The sequence below is a fragment of the Takifugu flavidus genome, chromosome 2, assembly GCF_003711565.1.
Source record: "Takifugu flavidus isolate HTHZ2018 chromosome 2, ASM371156v2, whole genome shotgun sequence".
NCBI lineage: Eukaryota > Metazoa > Chordata > Actinopteri > Tetraodontiformes > Tetraodontidae > Takifugu > Takifugu flavidus.
This window is the reverse complement of record NC_079521.1, coordinates 17,940,154-17,960,107: the sequence shown is the minus strand read 5'-3', so window position 1 is coordinate 17,960,107 and position 19,954 is coordinate 17,940,154. Positions and strand designations below refer to the sequence as shown.

General features: G+C 41.5%; 1 protein-coding gene across 11 annotated transcripts in view; it reads left to right on the top strand.

Moving 5' to 3' along the window:
* Positions 1–19,954, top strand: part of tcf12 (transcription factor 12) — a 41,980-nt gene that overhangs the window by 8,031 nt on the left and 13,995 nt on the right. For 10 of the 11 annotated variants that reach the window (XM_057016820.1, XM_057016811.1, XM_057016818.1 and 7 more), the window contains 4 exons: positions 598–700; positions 9,006–9,067; positions 10,930–11,059; positions 11,557–11,609. In XM_057016820.1, the coding sequence (XP_056872800.1) occupies positions 598–700; positions 9,006–9,067; positions 10,930–11,059; positions 11,557–11,609 (348 nt within the window). Of the gene's footprint in view, positions 1–597; positions 701–9,005; positions 9,068–9,702; positions 9,742–10,929; positions 11,060–11,556; positions 11,610–19,954 lie in introns of all 11 variants that reach the window. The other variant, XM_057016854.1, reaches the window with a different exon arrangement.

Genomic DNA, 19,954 nt, shown 5'->3' with positions numbered 1-19,954 from the left:
CCCTTACAAAAAGATGGATAATAAGATTTATACTTTCAGCGCAGTGTGTTGACTGCAGAGTATCGGTTGGTAAAAGTAACTCCACGGAAGCTGAGCTGCTGTTCATTCCCAACGGTGGGAGTTAATGTGATTCCAGGAGATGTGTTTGATTGGAGCTCCGCAGGGTTTCTATAGGGTTAGGGATTAGCACTGCTACTGAGTATCTTTTATTAGGAGACACCCCAAGTTTTCGAATGCCATACTGGGAATGATATTTAGACCTAAGCCTCTAAAGCTGATAAGTGTCACGAAAAAAGGCATTTTTAGGCTTGAAGAGAAAAGGCATTTTCTTTAAGCTGCAGGTACCTGGGAATGATACAGGATTAAATCTCCATGCGTTCCCCACTCCCCGGTGTAACAGCACCGTCTTATGAACTATGTGTTGGTTTATAATCCTGTGATCATACACAGTCGATAAGATACTGGATTAAAAAGAAAACCATCTCAAACGGACCCATTGTTTAAGCGTGACTGTCTTTTCTCATATGCTGTCCTTCCCTATCTCATAATTAGTGAACGCGCCTGATTATGTGTGTAATATTTTGATCTTTCCCCCAGGGTTTTGCAGACAGCCCTCATTATGGTGATCATTTGAACGACAGTCCATTAGTGTCTCATGAAGCATTGTCCCCGGCACCTTTTATGAACTCGAACATAATGGGTAAGTAAGTGATTCCCTTCCGCTGGTCTCCAATATATGTGTCATTTGTTAGTGAGAGTCTGATGGAGGTCACATCATGTGGTGAAGGGCTCTTTCTTCACCTCTTACTCTCTTGGTTCATTCTTAATCCTCCTCCACTATATCATTACTTCCTACTTTTAAGATGACCCCCCCAGGCCAGAAGTCACACATCAGTATAGCGTTCTGTCATAAGAAACTGTCTCCTACACGTCACAAACCACCTCCAACAGCTATCTTTGGCAGTAATTTGGCACGTGGATTTCAACAGCCTGTTGTGTCCTACAGGAAAATGTTGCTGCATCCAAACGCGGTGAAAAATTCAGAGTAGCCGTTAATATGAGGAAATAATCATTTAGGTTTTCTCATAATTACACACCCGGGATTATCCTCACTATCCTTTAGGCACGATGACATTATTAGTAGTAAAGGAGATCAAACTCATTCAAATGATTGCAAATGTGGGGCTTTAGTCCTCCAACGGTCTGACACACAAACGCCTCTTTGCTGTTCACCTCATCGTGATGAGTCTGAGTCCTGTCCACTATACCTTCACTGTACAATATACACTTCACTGTCCACTATATCTTCACTGTCCACTATACCTTCACTGTCCACTATACACTTCACTGTCCACTATACCTTCACTGTCCACTATACCTTCACTATACACTTCACTGTCCACTATACCTTCACTGTCCACATACCTTCACTGTCCACTATACCTTCACTGTCCACTATACCTTCACTATACCTTCACTGTCCACTATACCTTCACTGTCCACTATACCTTCACTATACACTATACCTTCACTATACACTATACACTTCACTGTCCACTATACCTTCACTGTCCACTATACCTTCCGCAACCCTCCCGATTTAACGTTGCTGTCTGTAACGGGGCTCTTCTGTTCCTGTTTCTCATTAGATTCATTGTTTGTGAGAGGAAGAACCCGACTCAGGCCAAATCACATAGTTTCTTTGTTTGGATTGATGTACTTTTGTCTGTTTATCGTCCCCGTCCCAATAAACGCTGCTTTCAGTTTGGAAAATGGAACAATGAGCATTTGCTTTTGGTGTTTTTTTTGCTCCTTAACGATTTGTGTGTGAGATACCGATGATTCAAGGTTACTCTGATTTGCTTGAGCTCAAGCACTGTTACACAAATGCTTTGTCATCCACTTTGCTGGACTCGGTCTGCTGGCATGTTTATTCTATACCTTACAGACACGTATAGTACTATTAGGTGCTGTTAACCCCAATTAACCTTTTATTTGCACGTGACTTTTGCATCAACGTAACGTACGACCAGTTTTGGGGCAGCATAGAGGTAATTTTTACTCTATTGTGCTTGAAGTTTAAGAATTGTTGTTTTTTTTGCACCTCAGGGGGCAACTCTTCCTGCAGATGATGGATCAGCTGGTCTGAGCCTCTTGCGCGTCTTAGCCCCACCCTGATGTGCGATAATCCTCTTACTATGAATGCCTGTCCATGCTTACAGTGCACTCCATACAAATTTTTAGCCTTAGCCATGTGAGTCATTTTTAGTCAACTCTCACGTGCTTAAAAATGCTGCACTAGTCATGCCGTAGAATTCAGATACCATTTAGATTCTAGAGCTTATCATTTCTACAGAGATTGCTTACCTAAATTTAGAGTGTCAGTATTCACAGGGATTCAAAGCACTGTGTTTATAGACACATGTGCATTATATTTAGCTTAATATTCAGTGCCAATGGGGGGAAAATGGTAATAATATTAGAAAGTGTGAAGAGGGTTTTACCCCTCGTATAAAGAAGCAGTTCTACATATTCTGTATGCTGCCTCAATAATTTCATTCACTGAAGTCAGTTTTATCACCACTTGACTGGAAATGAAAACACTCATTCTATTACCTCTGAAGACCTGACCTTAACTCATGGTGTAGCCATACATTACAGATGGCGTAGGGTGCTATATTTCTGCACGTTGACAGGATAGTGGAGGAAGAGGTGGTTTCTCATCGCCTTCTAATTGTTCATCCACAGGGACAGGCATCATTTAATAGCCTTGGCAAGATGTGTTAAGATCTAATTGCTTTCTAATCATTTTCTTCCTTTTGGTGTCAAGTCAATGGGGGAGGTTCATTTTAAGCAATATTAGTAATTATACTTCAGTACGTCTTCAGATCTACACTTTGCTTTGCCGTTTCATGCTGAGGTGGGATGCAGGGTTATCTTCTCAACAAATCTAATTCCACCTCCAACTTGTGACTAATTGTTCCTGAAAATTTCCCACCTTAGAGTGACATGAATGCTCAACAACATCAACAACCTTCAACAACATCGCCAATGTTGCGCAATAGTTCCCCAGCTAACAGCGACATTTGATCTCTGGCTGAAAGCTTTTAGCAGAAGTAGAGGAAAGCAGAGAATGAAATGAGGATTCCGACTTAATCAAAGCTTCTCCAGAACATAAATGAACCTCTTGGTTGTTTGGTTTTGATCTGAAGCTGCGCTGGGAGGAACAAAATTGTCTCAGTTTGAGTATTATGGTTCACATCAGGAGTTTATCGCCTCTCGGAGCTGTGAAAGGACCTTCAGTATTGTGGTGAAGTCCCTCTGTCCAGCCGTTACTCTGTTGCTTACCTACAGTGTGCTTAAGGTCTGACAGAAATGTCGTTTGGGATTAAAGTGAAATAAAGAAAAAAGCAGTTTTCTAGAAACATTGTTCATTGTACATTTTCTTGACGTGTCATGAAGATGGCTGTACCCTGCCATGTGCCTGAGGGCTTATCATCACATGTGCTGAGATGTTCTCTCATGCTCACATTTCCCCGGCGTGCTCCAGCCATATTACTCATACAGCTTTAAACAAATGAGCTTAATGTTGTGGCGAGCACGCTCATACAGCCTCTTGTACCCAGCTCCTTCCCCGTCAACACACAGAGGGCCACGGTGTGACGAGAAATGGAGAATCCTTTTGAATAAAATAATATTTGTGAATGACTCCATATGTTAACACCTCGTGTGTACGTGCACCCGTGTTGTTCAGATCAAGGCTAACGCGTTAATATTGAAATTTATATTTGGTTTCTAATGACTCCTCGAGGCGTGCTGCAGAGAATCCCGCAGGGTGTTGTGGTCCTCCGTGGGATGGGGCATGTTTCAGGCACTAATGGTCCGTCTCATGAGAGGACGTCTTCAGACGCTGGTTGTGATTGACAGGTGCTGTTCAGGTGTATGCTATAAGCTATATTACTGCAGCTCAGGTCACCGGCGCACCTCATATGGAATTGTCTGCCTAATGTAACACACATGCACACGCCCACACACACGCTAAAAGCCCAACAGACCCTACAGTAGGGTTGTGCAGAAGAAGGTCTATCCCTAACACGGTCCCGTGGAACACATGTGCTGAATATGTGACAGGAGTAGAGGAGGGAAAAGGACAACATGTGGCGCGGTACAATTTAGCGTATGCAGTCTGTCATTATGCAGAGCAGCAGGGTGTGCTTATCTATTACTGTGGTCAGTGGAGCATAAAGAGCTGGAGATGAGCTGAAAGGGAGCAAATCCCTTTTTCCTCCATCCCCGTGCTGCCCACATCTCTTCATCACATCCTGGGCCTCCTCAGCTCTTGGACTTCCTTCAGCCCATGTTGACCTTGCATGTGTTTATTTTGAGCTTATTTGCTGATGTTGGAATCTGTTGATTTCAGAACTTGTTGATAGGTCCACTGTTGATACTGCCGCCCCTGGATCTTTAACCATTTCTACGTCTGATACACTCATCTAAAAATGGACCCATGCTGTCTGTATAGACCTAAAAACAAAACGTACGTAGTTATAACAGGCACCTCTTTAATACAAACTCTGGGAAATCATTGTGTGGTGGACATTGGTTGGTAACATTTGTTTCACTCCCACATGAAATGTCTGACATTTTTCCTGCATTGGCAAAGCCCAGAGAGAGAGAGGTGGGAAGTGAGGAAAGAAACATGGCTAGCGAGACATTTTCTCATATATAGACCATGAGGGTGCCAATGTCCTCTTCAGTCAATTTAAAATTAAGAAACCTTGCTGCTATACATTGACTCCAACGCCCTCTCTCTCCCTCTCTCTCTGTCCTTCACACTGTCTCTACCTCCTGTAATACACACTCCTGCTGTTTAACTATAGACTGGATGTCATTTGCTGGGGATTTCTGTGTAAGGAAATATGCCCAGTGTTTGGAGCAGGACCAGCATTCCCACGTGTGTTTCCTTCCTTGTCTTGACCTCATCTTTCTGCCGTTCAGCCTTTGTTTGGCTTTCTACACTTTGATGATGCACACCGGCTTGATTCTAGTGTCTCGCCGGGGAAGATTTCTTCAGCTTGTTAACCACGCAGTCGTCGCCCCCCCCCTCCCCCGTCTCAAGTGATCAGAATAGGTTGGCGATGACCTCACACGTGAATGTGCAATGCAGCGAGGGGAGCGCGCTGCGGTCCCCACAAAAGCAGCATCTATTACAGTGTGGGCGTTCACGTGGTGAGGGATGTTATTAGGGAGCTCATCACCTTTCTCCTTTGAGAGAATGAATGTGTGATTATGAAGTCATCAGCCATGAACCATTGAGACCGCGGAGAAGCACCCTTCTCATGGGTCCTCGGGGCGCCATTGATTGGTGACCATGTGTTTGTGCCTGATAGACTGTGAAATGGTGTGTTGCTGCACGGCTGTGACACACCTGCGTCCCACCAAGGTGATTGATTGGTTTGGTCATGTGGAATGTTCCCAGCTGGTCCACAGTAATGCATTTTTTTCTCATTCGTGAATAACAAGCACTGGCAGGAGAATAGTTGGGCTTGGAAGAAGGCAAAGGCCAAGCGGAAACATTTTCCTCTTTACACCTCCCCCCTATTCCCTTTTACAGAGCTAAAGAAAATTCAAATAGGCTGAGCCAAGGCACCTGATTATACTGGCAGGAAATGAATGCAATGAGGAAATCCACATCTTCACCCTCATATTGAGATTGATTTTCAGAGAAAATCTGTTACGGTGGCATAAAGGGCCCTGGGTCTTGATTTCAAATGGTAGCTTTCAGCGCTGAAGAGTTTGCCCATAAGATTTATCTGCAGGCTACCTCACACCATTCCTCCGTTTGTTACCTGCACAATTTCTTCTTTTCTTTTCTTTTCTTCTTTTCTTTTTCGTTGCTCGATTCCCCTTAATTCTACTCTGTCTGCTTTAATTGATCTATTCATTCCACCTAATGGCTAATTGCCACATAGCCTTCAGGAGTAGCTGCATTTATCATCACAGTACATAATAATCAGTGACATTTTAACAAAGAAAAAATAAATATGCAAATAAGAACTCATTAACATTTGCACTTGCTGTTGTGAATGATATCAGTGCTGACAAGGCTATATACCCAAATTGGTATTGAACTGGAGGCAAGAGTGGCATGTTTTCTCTCAGTTAAATGGCTTTTTCCATTTCCTCTTGCATTATTATCTAATGTTGGCACAGGTGATACTGTCTCTGGCAGGTAGATGCTCGTTTGCCAAACCACCTTTTCAACATTTAGGCCAAATATACTGTAAATATTTTTGCAATCACTTTCGTGCATCGGCCGGCTTCTGTAGGCTCATCCTGTGTAAATGTCTCTGAGGGAGGGGAGCATGGTGCCGAGCCACTCTCACCCCCCCCTCCTGGAGCCTCTCCCCCTGCTGTACAGCTGCTGGACCGCAGCATCCAGCAGTGGAACCGTGAGGCTCCCTGTACTTGGGTAGATACCTGACAGTGAATCCAGCTCATTCTGATCTGTGATCAGTGTCGTAGTCATGTTGAAATACACAACACAGCCAATACCTGTTGATTGGTGCGGTCTATTTAACAAGGCTGCCAGTGTGACATTCGCTCAGTATACAAAAGATATGTCTGAACACAATATTATTCACTTTAAAGGATTTTCTTGACTAAATGTACCAAGCAGCAGTTGCTAAAAATAGAAACCGAATTCTGTAATTAGTGTGGTTACGTTAATTCTATCATTCAATGGAGAGAATTTCAAATTGCAACATGTATTGAATAGATACTTAATAATAATACTGATAATACTGATAATAATGATGATCATAATAGCGGACAAACATCTGAACTCCATTTTCTTCAAATCTTTTCACCTGTGGTTGTTAAACTTTAGAATAATTTTAACGTTATTGTGCTTCGCCACACGGCAGCACAGTGCTATAGTGCAAACCACTGCTGGGCTGTGCTCGATAACAGCGGCTCGTGCACGTTTCTCAGCTCGTTGATATCCGAGAGAACAAACTTTTTTCAGTCCAGTAGAATAAACCCATTTCTAAAGATATATGCATAAATCCTGTTTTATTCCGTTGGAAATGGCACAGCTTCGTTAATTTTTATATTTATATAAAGCCTGTAAACAACAAAGCTAAGAGAGGGTTTCAAAATAAAACTTGCTTTTTCACAATATAGCTCCTTTTATTTACATTAATTCAAACTGGTAAATTAGGACAGTTCCTTGTATAGAGAGTGTAAATATTAATAGACAGAATCAACAGCAAACCTGATGTCGCTCTGTTGTCTGGTTCAAGAGTATAGTGGCATTTAAAGGCCTTAATATGACAATATAGAATATACATTATGATAGGCTGGAAGAGAGATAAACAGTGAAATATAATAGATCCAGATTCTAGTTCAACAGTGATTGAAGTCCAACAGAAAGAGCTATATTTAGCAGAAACTGGGCAGCAGATTCCAGTCAGATGTCAGTGTTCCGCTGCACACTGAGACAGAACCGTTTGGCATCACCACAGTGAATAAATGAGCTCCAACCACAATGCAAAAAACTGAACCAGAGCTGTAACGCAGGTTTCCAATTCCTTGTGGTCTTATCTGTGCATCTATTTTCGCCTCTTAACTGTAATTATTTATTTTTTAATGGCTCAAACTGGGACGGACAATTAAAGCCAAAAGAGTGCTCGGGGAAACTCGGGGAAACTTTCTGTGAAGCAATGTTCACTTTTTCTTGAAACAAATCTGCCCCAAAAATGTATCGAGCAAAATGGATTGAGGTTACCCAGAGATTCAAGTGTGTCCATAACTTTATTACGTTCCAGATCTGTTTCGTTAATTTGATACTTGGAAGAAAGTTTTTGTATTTTAATAAATCTTATTGCATTTCCAATCTTGTGCTTCTGGCAGACAAACAATAATTGTGTGTGTGTGTGTGTGTGTGTGTGTGTGTGTGTGTGTGTGTGTGTGTGTGTGTGTGTGTGTGTGCGCGTGTGTGTGTGTGTGTGTGTGTCTGTGGAGGGAGATACTAGCAATTGTTAAGATGTTTACCTCAATAGTGTTTGGGAATCAATTGATTTATTTTAGGATTTTTAGGAAGGTCTTTAGGAAGGAAATAAAGAAATATTTAAGTTTTATATATTATATACACACACACACACACACACACACACACACACACACACACACACATCTATACATCACATCCTAATATCTGCATGCTGGTGTTGTTGTTGTACAGTATATTGTTAGAGTAGGGTAGCATCCAGTTAAGTGTTTTTCCAGCGTTCCCAGCTTTCCCAGTCTCTGGAGTCTGACGCAGAACAACTGTCACCTGCAAGACTGCTCCGATAAGCACAAGTGAATTATTTTAGTTGTGCCGCTCTTCACCTGTGCTTGTAAATGCAATGTACAGATCCGTCATTCTGTTCCAAAAGATCCAGGTTTGCAGGTTTTTTAACTTGGGAAAAAAAATTTCGATTTCCCCCAGAGTAACCGGAATTTAGTTCAAGCGCTTGTGTCTGTGCTTGTAGTGTTTGGAAGTGTGACAACAATAATATATGATGTTGTTAAAGTTGTTCATCACTCTCCCCGTGGAGCTCCCATTTGTTTCTTTGTTTTTCCGCTGAGAAAAATTGCTGAATTTGGGGTTTGTGATGTACGTGATTCATGAGTTATATATGTTGTTAGGTTCTTTTTTGCCTTGTTGGCTCTGTGAGGGCCCATCTCAGAGGTATGCATATTGAATGTGACAGATTTAGAAGGACTCTGACAATAAATCAATGTGTATTTGAGTCTCCTAATGAACAGTGTGCATACTGAAATCCTTGTGTCTCATCATAGCATTAAATTCTCTGCTCTTGCAAAACCTCAGATATGAGTTAGCATGTAGTTTGTTTTATATGAGCTTATAGTGGTATATACACATGCACACAACATAGCAACAGTTAAACTTATTTTGAGTTGAATAAAATCTGTTTGTTTTTGGTCCTTTTTTGCAGGTAAATCAGAGAGGACTTCATTTATGGGCTATGAGCGGGATCCTGGAGCCACTGGATGCCAGGTCGGTGTCCTGATGATCTCCTCTTAGCACCAAATCTAAGCCACCGTATGTTCTGTTCCATAAGGGCACACTGGGTCCTGGGACAGCAGCAGCACTCATATGGCAATATTGTGAAATTAGGCTCCATCACAGATTAAAAACAACGAGGGAAATCCTAATCCCCAAACCTAAAATCACACTTGTACTGTATACGTCATGCAGAGAAGACACACGTGTGTGTTATAAAAGCATTTATTTCTGTAAAACAATACATTTGCAAGATTAGGTATTATTTGAAATGTGTTTATAATGTAGGTTCTTTTAATGAACTTAACGCTCAATCCTCTTCACGTCAACTATTAAACGTCGCTGGAAGTTGTAGTTGCTCACATGGTATCTGATCTCCTGCTCAGGAGCCAATTCCTGTAATTAGACCAAGCTCAGATGGCTTCATAACCTAGTTTCTAAAACTGTAGATGTTAGATGAATTATGTAGTAATGAAAATTAATTTAAACACAAAACTAAAAGTTTGTGTTAATCCAACCTGGTTGAGTCATGTGCACGATGGACCTATGGCCTTGGCATCAAACACATCAGCAGCCAAATAACCTCTGCTGACATTAAGACTCTGAAGATAGTTGCTTGTCATCCACAGGTTTATTAATATCAAGAAAGTGTGAAACTGAAACATACAGTGAGTATACAATCCTTAATAATCCACAAACCGTAAAATACTCCGTTTTACTCAAATTTAATCATAGCATGAATAAAAGTATGTGTTGATTTTAAAATGTATACAACTCAGAGTGATTATGGAATAATTCTGTTTTTAATTCCTGTAGTAATCACAGATGATCTCAGATAGACTCACAATGCTATTTAGGAGGTAAAGGGTCAAGACAAGTGGACAAAATGATGTGGTTTCGAGTTGTGCAAGTCATTATTATGAAAGTAACTTTAGAGTAGCATTATTAAACACCAGCCTCTTTAATGAGCAGATGTGGCTGTACTATTTAATCCAGAAAAGGCTTAAACTCGTCAAAATGTAGCAAATATAAACTAGAACTCAAAACCACTTCCATTATAAGTGACTCCTTATTTCTGAAATCTTTCTAGAAGTGAGAAACGTAGTGACCGTACGATCAGAGCAAATGCCCTCTGTGCTCATAAAGAGTGTAAATGAAGGTACAGTATTTGATAAAGCTGCTTTAAACAACAGGACGGAACGTTGGTCCAAATGGACTTTAAAGCCACAGAGATTCATTCAGTTGAAAAATGAGTTAAAAGCAGCATCTTGAAGCTCGACTTAAGTTTGATGCTGACCAGAGACACAGGAAACAGTCGGTTATTGTGGCCGTCAAAGCAAAATGGTTTGAGTTTGGGCCGTCGCCTTCTGGGCCGTTATTCCCACACAACCCCTGTTTGCTGTCATTTCTGATGATAAGAGAGTGATGGAAAAATGACGTAATCTGATGCCAAATAAATTACATGATGGAATCCCCCCCCCCCACACACACACACACACACCCCAACCTGTGGATTGTACTCACCTATATGTTGATTAATTTTGCTCTACATACGGTACAGTATATATTAGAGGTGATGACACTCGGTGTGTGACTTATTGGACCTTGACACTATAGATGATCAACATGCCAGAGTAACCGTGCAACATCACACACCTTAGAAAGGCCGACTGGGATGTTACGTTTGATACTGATCACATTAAAACGGTGTTAATTATATTACAGAGGGGAAAAAAAACAGGTAAGGTGAAGTTTTAATATTGAAGTTGGGGGAATAAATAGAATTTGTGAGACTGTTACTGTCAGTGTTTCTAGTAAACAAAGCCCCCTGTTATGTATTTATTTGTTTTTTCCAGCCTCCTGCCAGACCAGACATGGGATTGTCAGGTCCTGGTTCGGTAACAGCGGGGAAATCAGCCGCGCCGTTATATTCCTACTCTGCAGCCAATCCTAGAAGACGTCCGCTGGCAGAGCCACTGCCCATTGGTCAGTACTCGCTCTCAGGTTCTAAATATCAAGTGTCAGAACAATTGTGAAAGGTTCACTGAAAGTTTCAGAATGTACATTAAACAGATTGTGAATTTAAATTGTTGAGTTTATGTATGAAATAATTTTACATGAACATCTGGAGTAGAACTAGGCAAACGTCCTAGTATTGTGTCTAATCTCTTTAAGTGTGTCCTTGTACACTAGAGTACTGTGACATTGTATTACAAGAACAATAACTAAGAACAGCGGCATTTTTGTCATATCTCTATCCAAATAACAACATTAATAATGTGGCCAAAGGAAGTCATTGAAGAATCCAGCAGACATTAACAGATGTGTCTTTGGTGGCCACACTGTCAGTTACTGTATGTGTGTTTCATATGATCGCTTAATCAAAAGAGGTTACCAGTTGCCCTTTTTATGTTCCAACCGCACAGAAGGTTGTTGTTGTTCACAGCACGCGAATGAATAAACATGCTTTCAACCCTCCACAGATGCTCTACAAACAAAGAAGGTCCGTAAGGTCCCTCCTGGTCTGCCTTCATCTGTGAGTGAAGACCACCTACCTTTATATACTAGACGTGGGCACACACTCACACAAACGCACACACTATTCAGATGTTCAAGGTTCAGACAAAAGCTGTGACATGACTGAATAAATAACTTGACATCACTCGTTGGAAATGAGGCTTTTTGTTGTTGTTGTTTTGTTGACAACAGTTCTATCCCTTTATTAGCGCTCTGATTTCTAGTGTTTAAAACTGATACGAGAATGTCTCCTTTGGGCATTTCCTCCCTCTGTGCGTGCATTTACATGCATAAATATGTGCATGTAAATGCACATGCGTGCGTGCGCGTGGACACGTGCACATGTGCACCTCGAGGTGATTGATTTTCAGCGCTGCCCTGTCACCGTCTCGCCTCCTCACGGCCTCTCCAGGGAGAAAGGGAGGCTGTCAAAGCAGATCCCCAGGTCTGCTCTTTTGATGTTTAATTAGTCATTACGCAGCTGAACAGGAGGACAGGCAGAGATTAATAGCACAGAATATCTGAAATTTCTAGTGGTAATGATCCCGGTGAAGGAAAACCATTAGGATGCAAAGAAGTGTGGAGCTCAGCTTGCGATCACTAAGACGGTGTTTACTGTTTTTCATTAATATGCATAAATCAGCACATTCATTGTCGGCCCTGATGGATTGGTGAAGGTTTATCAAGCCCTCTCTTAGATTCTTAAAAGTAGTTAAAAAAAACACAAAGCTCTTCTTTATTTTTGCTCGGAAGCCAAAATTCCCCTCGTTCCCCATAAACACTAGAAGGTTTTTTCTTCATTATAATTGGGGGGGTCTGATAATCATCACTTACTCTGCTGTTCTCTGACGTCATATTTAAAAGGCTGCCTTGTGTTTTGTTTCTGGATTAGTAATTTCAAAGGCGTTTGTCTTGAGAACAACCTCTGGTCATGGTGTGAATATGTGCCGCCTTCCTCTTAAGTAAGTGATATATTTGAGGCCTTGTCAGACAGAGGGAGGCAGGGAATGGCTGCCTCGCGGGTTACATCTCTTTGTTGTGTAAATGGACGTTCGCCTTTTATTTGTCAGTACTTAACACATGGGCGCAGGTGCGGTTCTGTGACTCATAAGAGTACAATCAAGCTGTACAATGCTGGATGGGGAAAACAGTGACAGAGCATGGGATAAAATACAGCTTCTTCCTGTCACTCAGTGCTGCTCACAAGATAAAGCCTGAAGCTTGGAGGAATTATCCCAGTTAGTCTTTGATCCCATTTGAAAGGATAAAGATGAGACATTTGAATAAAGGCCTATAGGTCTCGAACCTGCTGACTGGGAGAGAAAAAGAGAACAACAGTTTTTGAGGTGGGGAAAGGTGGGAAATATATCAGTGGGTCGTTGTCTGTCAGCCTTTAGAAAGTGTTAAAATACCAATATTGGACTAATAAAAGGAGCAAAGTAAATATTGGATTGTTTTAACAGCTACTTCTGGTCTGAGCATCTTCCCTGAGTGCCACAAAGTGATCCCTTTTACTCACTTTTAATAAATTTAAATCAACAGTTGCAGAAACAATGTTTTACCCTTCGTATTTCTGTCTCTTACATTGAAATATGCTAATTTCTCCTTTCTCCCCAAGACTCCCGTGAAAGCACAGCTAAGCTTTATTTGCATAGGATTAGAGTAAAAAAAAAAAAATCCGGTATTTTGTAAGAATAATTGTTAATACCTGGAACGTTTCTGTTGCCTTTTGCTGGCATTTTCAATTATCTGCCTGAAATGATGAAACGTTCCATCTCATTCAGTCCTGTGAGCTCATTCATGGACTCCGTCACGAACGTCTTTCTGCTCGGTGGCTGCAGGCAACGATGACTATCAATAATAGCCGTTTGTGTTACTGCAGGCATCCTCCGAGGCTGCACAGAGCTCCTTGCTGCTACCTGCTGTGCACCTGCGTATTGTTCAGCATGCCAGCAACCCCGAGACCCCCCCCCCCCCTTCCCAAGTGTAACTATGATGCTGTTAATAAAATGCCATTAGCAATTAGCTACACAGCTCATTGCTGAGACACTGATAGTGGTAGTAGCGAAGGTGGCGTTGATGGGAAGGGCCGTCTTAAGTCACATTTACCTTTCTACTTGCAGCTGTGTGAAGAGCCCCCGTACCTGTAAAGCATGAATGCAGCTGCAGATGTTCCTGAAAGGTTTTGCTTGTGTAAGCAAGCACGAGTGTCATCAGAGCCTTGAATGGGGGCTTGATTTAAAAAATAAATAAAAAAAATGATGTACTCCTGGGAGTTTTATTCCCCAAACCTACTTTTTCCATCCCGAGTTTGCATTCCTCATTTGTCAGCTTTAACACAAATATGAATTTTAAGTCACATAGGCAATGTGAATGGCAAATCCAAACTTGGTGTGTGAATGTATACGGCAAGATGTCGCTGAATCAAAATATTTAGGCGAAGGCATCCTCTGTGCATTTGGTTCTGACACCGCATCAGGATGTCAAAGCTATCTGGACAGCCCAGATGGTGATTGCAAACACTTAAATGTCTAAACGTTTATTCATTTCATCTACGTATACCTTCCCTTTTCCAACACAGACGCGCCTGTAATCTGCTGGATGTGTGGTTACTTAGATGGGCCACTGAAGTGGTGGCTGCAACTGTGTGTGTGGGAAACAGATTTCTGCCAGATGATAGTTTACGTGTACAAAGGTGCCAGCCGGGAGAATTTGAGCATAAACTCTTAATCTTTTAATTGTGTTACATTAGACATCTTAGCTGTAATTGGCTCTCTATTATGTGTGTGTAAACTAAGTGAAGGACAGAGTGTGTTGTCAGAGAGGCTGCTGTGCTGAGGGATGCTGACAGGCAGCTGCGTGGGCACCTGTCTGACGGGACGGTTGACGACTGAAAGGGAGAGTTTTGTGGCTCGTGGGGGGGAAAGTTGCATCTTCTAGGATATTTATGGAAAGCTACAAGGCTGTGTGTGTGTGTGTGTGTGTGTGTGTGTGTGTGTGTGCGCGCCACCCCCCCGCCCCACGAAGCTTTGTCAGACGGCTTGATGTGACACTTCTTCCCCAGTTTTGGTGAAGCTGTGGCTGCAGGATGAGAGGAAGTGCCGGGCTGAGATTCATTCCCCCTTCAGGGAGTTTTGAGAGCGAGAACTGTGGATGAGTGTGTTGATGACAAAGTAGATTGACATTTGCTGTTGACAGATCACTCAGACACCATTGTTTCTCATTGTTTCTAAGAGCTCTGCACTGGGCAAGTTGAAGGAATGGAAGTCTCCTCTAGGCTCTCAAATGAAGACCCGTAATTTAAATATTACCAGAAGTGCTGTTTGTTGTGAAATTACATTGTTCTTCAGGCACCTTTCTCTATATTTCTAGAAGTGATAAATATATAAAAAGAGGAAAAAAGAGATGATGTCTGTTGGTAACTCCATTAATGATCCATTTGCTGATAAAAGTATTTATTTATACAGTATAGGCTCTTACTTCAATCATTATCATTATCATTATTATTGTTATTATTATTATTATTATTCAGTAGAAAAATAATTTGTACATTATCTATCATACTGATTTGTTTCCTTGTTACCATGCTAAACTACCATAGACCAGTGAAACCACTGCTCCCAGTCAGTGTGCTCCCCAGGGAAGGCCTCATTTGATGACTGATTAGATAGACGCTGTTGGTTTGACAGGGATGATGCTGAACAGTTGCAGCCACCTCTGGGATCCTGGGCTTTGTGTTTATCTTTGTTTGGGTTGCTGAAATTTACCACTGACATTAAAGGCAGCAGATAATGGAACAGGCAAACAAGCCAGAAGCCTGACCTCTTTCATCTATAAGGAGACCAAGGAGTTAAAAGCACAAAGAGAACAAAACATAATGCCCAGATTAAAGTCATTATTCTCATTTTGGCCTGTTGTAAATTATTTGTCCAGGCTTGCGTGAGTGGCATTAATGCAAACCTTGATTTCAGATTGCTGGCAGGCTCAAGAATGCAGCCTGTCAACGATCACTAAAGTAGTGTTTTATATTTAGAGACCATCTACACCAGGCTGCCTTCACGGGGAAAATACATATTTGAAGCACATGCGGCTCTCTGAGTTAGTTTTGGTTCCTGTTAGATGTAGGTGCAGCATTTTTGCATGAAATCACATTTAACTGGGTTTCTGGAGGGTTTATTTTGCTTCATAGATTGTTATTTTGTTATTGTTATATTGTATGATTACTAAGCAATGGACATATTTTTTTCATTATGAAGATTATTGTCCTTGTCCTTTTCGTGCAATTTCAATTTAATAATTAAATCAATGATTTAAAAATATTGCGACACGTTTGATGCATTTTGTTGGATTCACGAAGCTCTTAAAAATAATGATTGCTGTCTTTAAATGAGTCCATTGATGATACTGCAAAGAGGTTTTGGAGTGTGGGAGTCTGAATCCCCTGTGCACCCCCTCTTTCCAAGTCAGCCCGCTCTAATTAGAACCAGAGCCTCTTACAGGAAACAATCTTCCTGTCTGATGACATCATTGCTAAATCCATGGGGTGAGATGGGGGGTGACCTCAGCCTGCGGATGTGTTCAGTGTATTTCAACACACACAAATCCCAAAAAGTGACCATAATACTTACGGTATAATTAATACTAGTATTGATCTACTACCATTCCTATTATGCTGATTCTGTCTCACAGATAATAAACCATTAGATTTGATTAAACAAATTGAAGAATCACCTTTTTATGCCCCGCACAGATGATATTGAAAGATAAGAGTATTTAAGGCAGCAGGAATGATATTGATCCCACAGATTGTTTTGTGTCTGGACGTGTTTAGGCCTCTTAAAATGCTTCCGCCATTGTTATTTTCCTCGAGGCCTTTGAACAACGGCGGATGGAGATGAAGAACACGGATGGTTGTTTTTCTTGGCGATTCTGAAGCTGTATGAAATAGTGTCAGATAATAAAAAGGCCACACATTCCAAGGGAAGTTATGCTTTTATCTTCCCATAACAGTAATGTGCTCAGTGAGTCCACAGGCCCTTTGTAGGTTCCTGTAGACTGAGCTTGTTGTAGATAAGAAAGGTTTTTGTAAGATACTCGACTCATTTTGGAATCTGGTACCTAATACTTCCTGTGCTACCTGCCCGTTCTCCCGCTCTGCTCCTCTCCCTCCAAACGACAGTGGTAATGGAGACCTGCTTGGCTTGCCTGGGGTCACTGTACACCCTAAAGAACCCCCACCCTCTGTCTGAGGCCTCAAGGGTTTAGGAAATGGATCATTATTTTCTTGTTCTGACGTCAGGAGCCAGCCCCTTTGCAGCTGTTGCGTGCTCCACAACTCAATGTTTACAGCCACTTCTCAGCCAAAGGGCTCGTTCGGACTGAACCAAACTGTTTAGGTTTGCCCTTATTTGCCTTTTCCTATCAATATTTGCATTCCGAAGGAGTAGAAAATGTGATACCTAAAATTGCAGATTGGTTTTCTGCCCCTGTCCACCGCGTGGGTTCAGCAACAGCGTGGTGATGTTCTTACTAAAGCTATATTTTACACACTGATTGGACACTCGTTCTACCGAAACAAAAGCTGTAAAGATGTGCAGATGAAAACATATACGCTCTTTTGTTTCTGCCCAGAGTTCTCTCTCCCTTTCTTTTTTCTAAGGCATTTAATCATTCACATTTATTCTCTCCTCCACCCACTTCCTTTTATCTTTTTTTTATGCCCACTCCCCTTCGCCTCCCTTTCTCCCCCTCCACCCTTTTCCTCTTTGCCTCAGCACTTAGAGGCTTAAGGGAGGAATGTACCATGTGAGCCACTCCCTTCTGACAGCCACCCCCTCATTCCAAGGGCAGAATGGTACGGTCCTGCTTTGCATAAGTTTCTTCTGAGTGGGTCGTGTGTGGAGGCCAGTACTGGAAGAATTATTAGTCCCTTTTGAGCGGTTTGAATGCATGTGTAGAGAGGAAGCCGAGTGCGCTGCTGTAGCATATCTGGTCCGCTTCAGTTGTAAAAGCTATCATGTATTGCGCCTACCCTGTCCCTGGAATGGGCAGTAACTCGTTGATGTATTACTACAATGGGAAATCGGTGAGTAGTGTCTTTGAATGTATATGTGTGTATATATAAATATATATTTATATATATGCTAGACAAAGTTCATCTGTGTGCGTGTGAGAGAAAGAGGGAAAGATAGTAACAGCAAATGTGACGAAGGGAGAAATTTCCTCTGAGTTTGTCCAGCTGACTTACATCTCTAATTTTTGCACTTTTACTCTTAAATAAAAGGCACATGCATGTTTGTGTAAATACAGCCAGCATCAGCGTCGCCTTCAAAGATTTCATCAAAATGTCCATCATATTCTGTACACCTAATTAGAACTCTTTACACTCCAGCAACGCAACGCCACCGTCCAAGGCTACGCCGTGATGCAGTTTTAAACTGTCTCATGGGGTGAATGAAAACTGCGTGGCAAAAGAACTTTTTTTTCCTTTTTTGCTTTGGATTTATTTTTACTGGCTGGTTGGTTCGGCTGTTCGGCTGCGCTGAAATAATAACAAGTGGGAGTCTGGGAATGATTAAGGGAAAGAGGCTGCCTGTTGAGTTCAGACTTTTCTGTTTGCAGATTGAGCTCTAAGCACTATATTGCTGTTATTCCATCTGTTTTTAATCACATTGGCATTTTGGACACCGCAGGGAGCCTAATGTGATTCCTGAACTTCTCTCTAACGACCTCTTTGATTCGGTTGCTCTAAAGCTTTTTTTTTTTCTGAGAATACTTTAATTGTAAATACACAAATCAGCGTTTGTGTGCACGTGCACGCACATGTAAACACATGTGCGTGAGATTGCTGCCCTGTGAGGGTGAAACGGATTTTATGATTTTAGTATTATTTTGACCGTAACTTTTAATATGTTCACTTAAAAGAACTTCTTTTTGTATGAGTAATGTTGTGAAGAATGACATTCAAGTTCTTTTTCAAGCTGATTCAGCTCTGGGACGTCCCGTCAATAGCCGTATAAGCTTTGCAATACATTCCAGTAATCCTTAAGTGATGATCCCGTCATAAGAAAGTCCGATTACACCTGTCATGGCCTGGGCTAAGCTCGCGGTTACATAAGGCTAGCATGAGAGCAACGTAACGGTTGGTCTTTTACTGCTGTACTGAATGTACAATCCAAGATCTAAGATATTGTTTCCATTTTTTAAAACCCATCACATCATTTCCTCTGTTTCTTGTGAGGATCGGACGGCTTTGATCTTCTTTCATATTAAGTGCTAACAGGCTTGTGTTGCAGTTGTGATGGAAGGGAAATTGATAGCATGTGGACAGAGATGTGCAAATGTTATGATCAAAAGCAGTTGTTAAATAACAAGCACGGCATTTCTCTTTTTTTTCCTTTGCGGCAATTAAACCCATTAATTTGTTAAGATGCAGAGTTGTGTTGCATGTTCTCCATCTGGAGCACTGGTGGAAATCACTGTGGGCCATTGGCTTGTAAACTGGTGGCTGGGTACCAGATGGAAAAACCCACTGATCTTTCTTTAGCTGCCTATTAGCAAAATCAAAAATGGAAGTGAAAGTACTGTGGTGATTTTTTAGACCTTTTTATCCCGTTTTGTTTCAGAGAAACCGCCCTTTTAAGTGTGAAACCTGAAAATATAAGCACTCTCGTACTCTTCAGTGTAAGAGTTGAGTAAATAGGCGTGGGTGTATCATATACTGCGGTTACAGTGCACGTTAAATAGTTAATGAAGGAGTATTTGTGCCAAGTCACGTCCCTCGCCTGGTTACTCTATTTTTACTGAATAAACCATAAATCATTGCCGTGTTTTAATCGCTCATCATTCACCTAGCAGGATGTATAATTGGCTTCCATTTGGGGACATACACCAGTAGAAGCCATGAGTAAAAGCCAATTATAAACTAATTACTGTATGAATTTGATCATTGTCAATTTGATTAATTGACATTTAATTTTTCAGGGGAGTTTTTAATGAGTTTGTAAAGGACGTCTGAAGAGATACTAGTTTACTAGTTTCAATATATAGATGCAAGCGCAATAATAATTAAAACAAAGAAAACACTGATCCTCCAAAATATTGGTGAGGATCTGGACTGTGTCAGTGTGCTGATCCGTGTGAGTGACAGCTTATAATTAATAACCTTGTAAAAGGAGACCCAGCCGGGCCCTCCCCTCGGTACATTGGCAGACTGGGGCACCCAGTGTTTTGGATGGTTTATTAATGCTTTGACTGGTTAGCCCAGGGTAAAAAGGACAATTAGCATTATCCAGCGCCATATGCTGCCCATTGAGTGTCTGACAGAGGCAAAAGACAAAAGCCCAGGCTCCTGTGTGGAGCTAA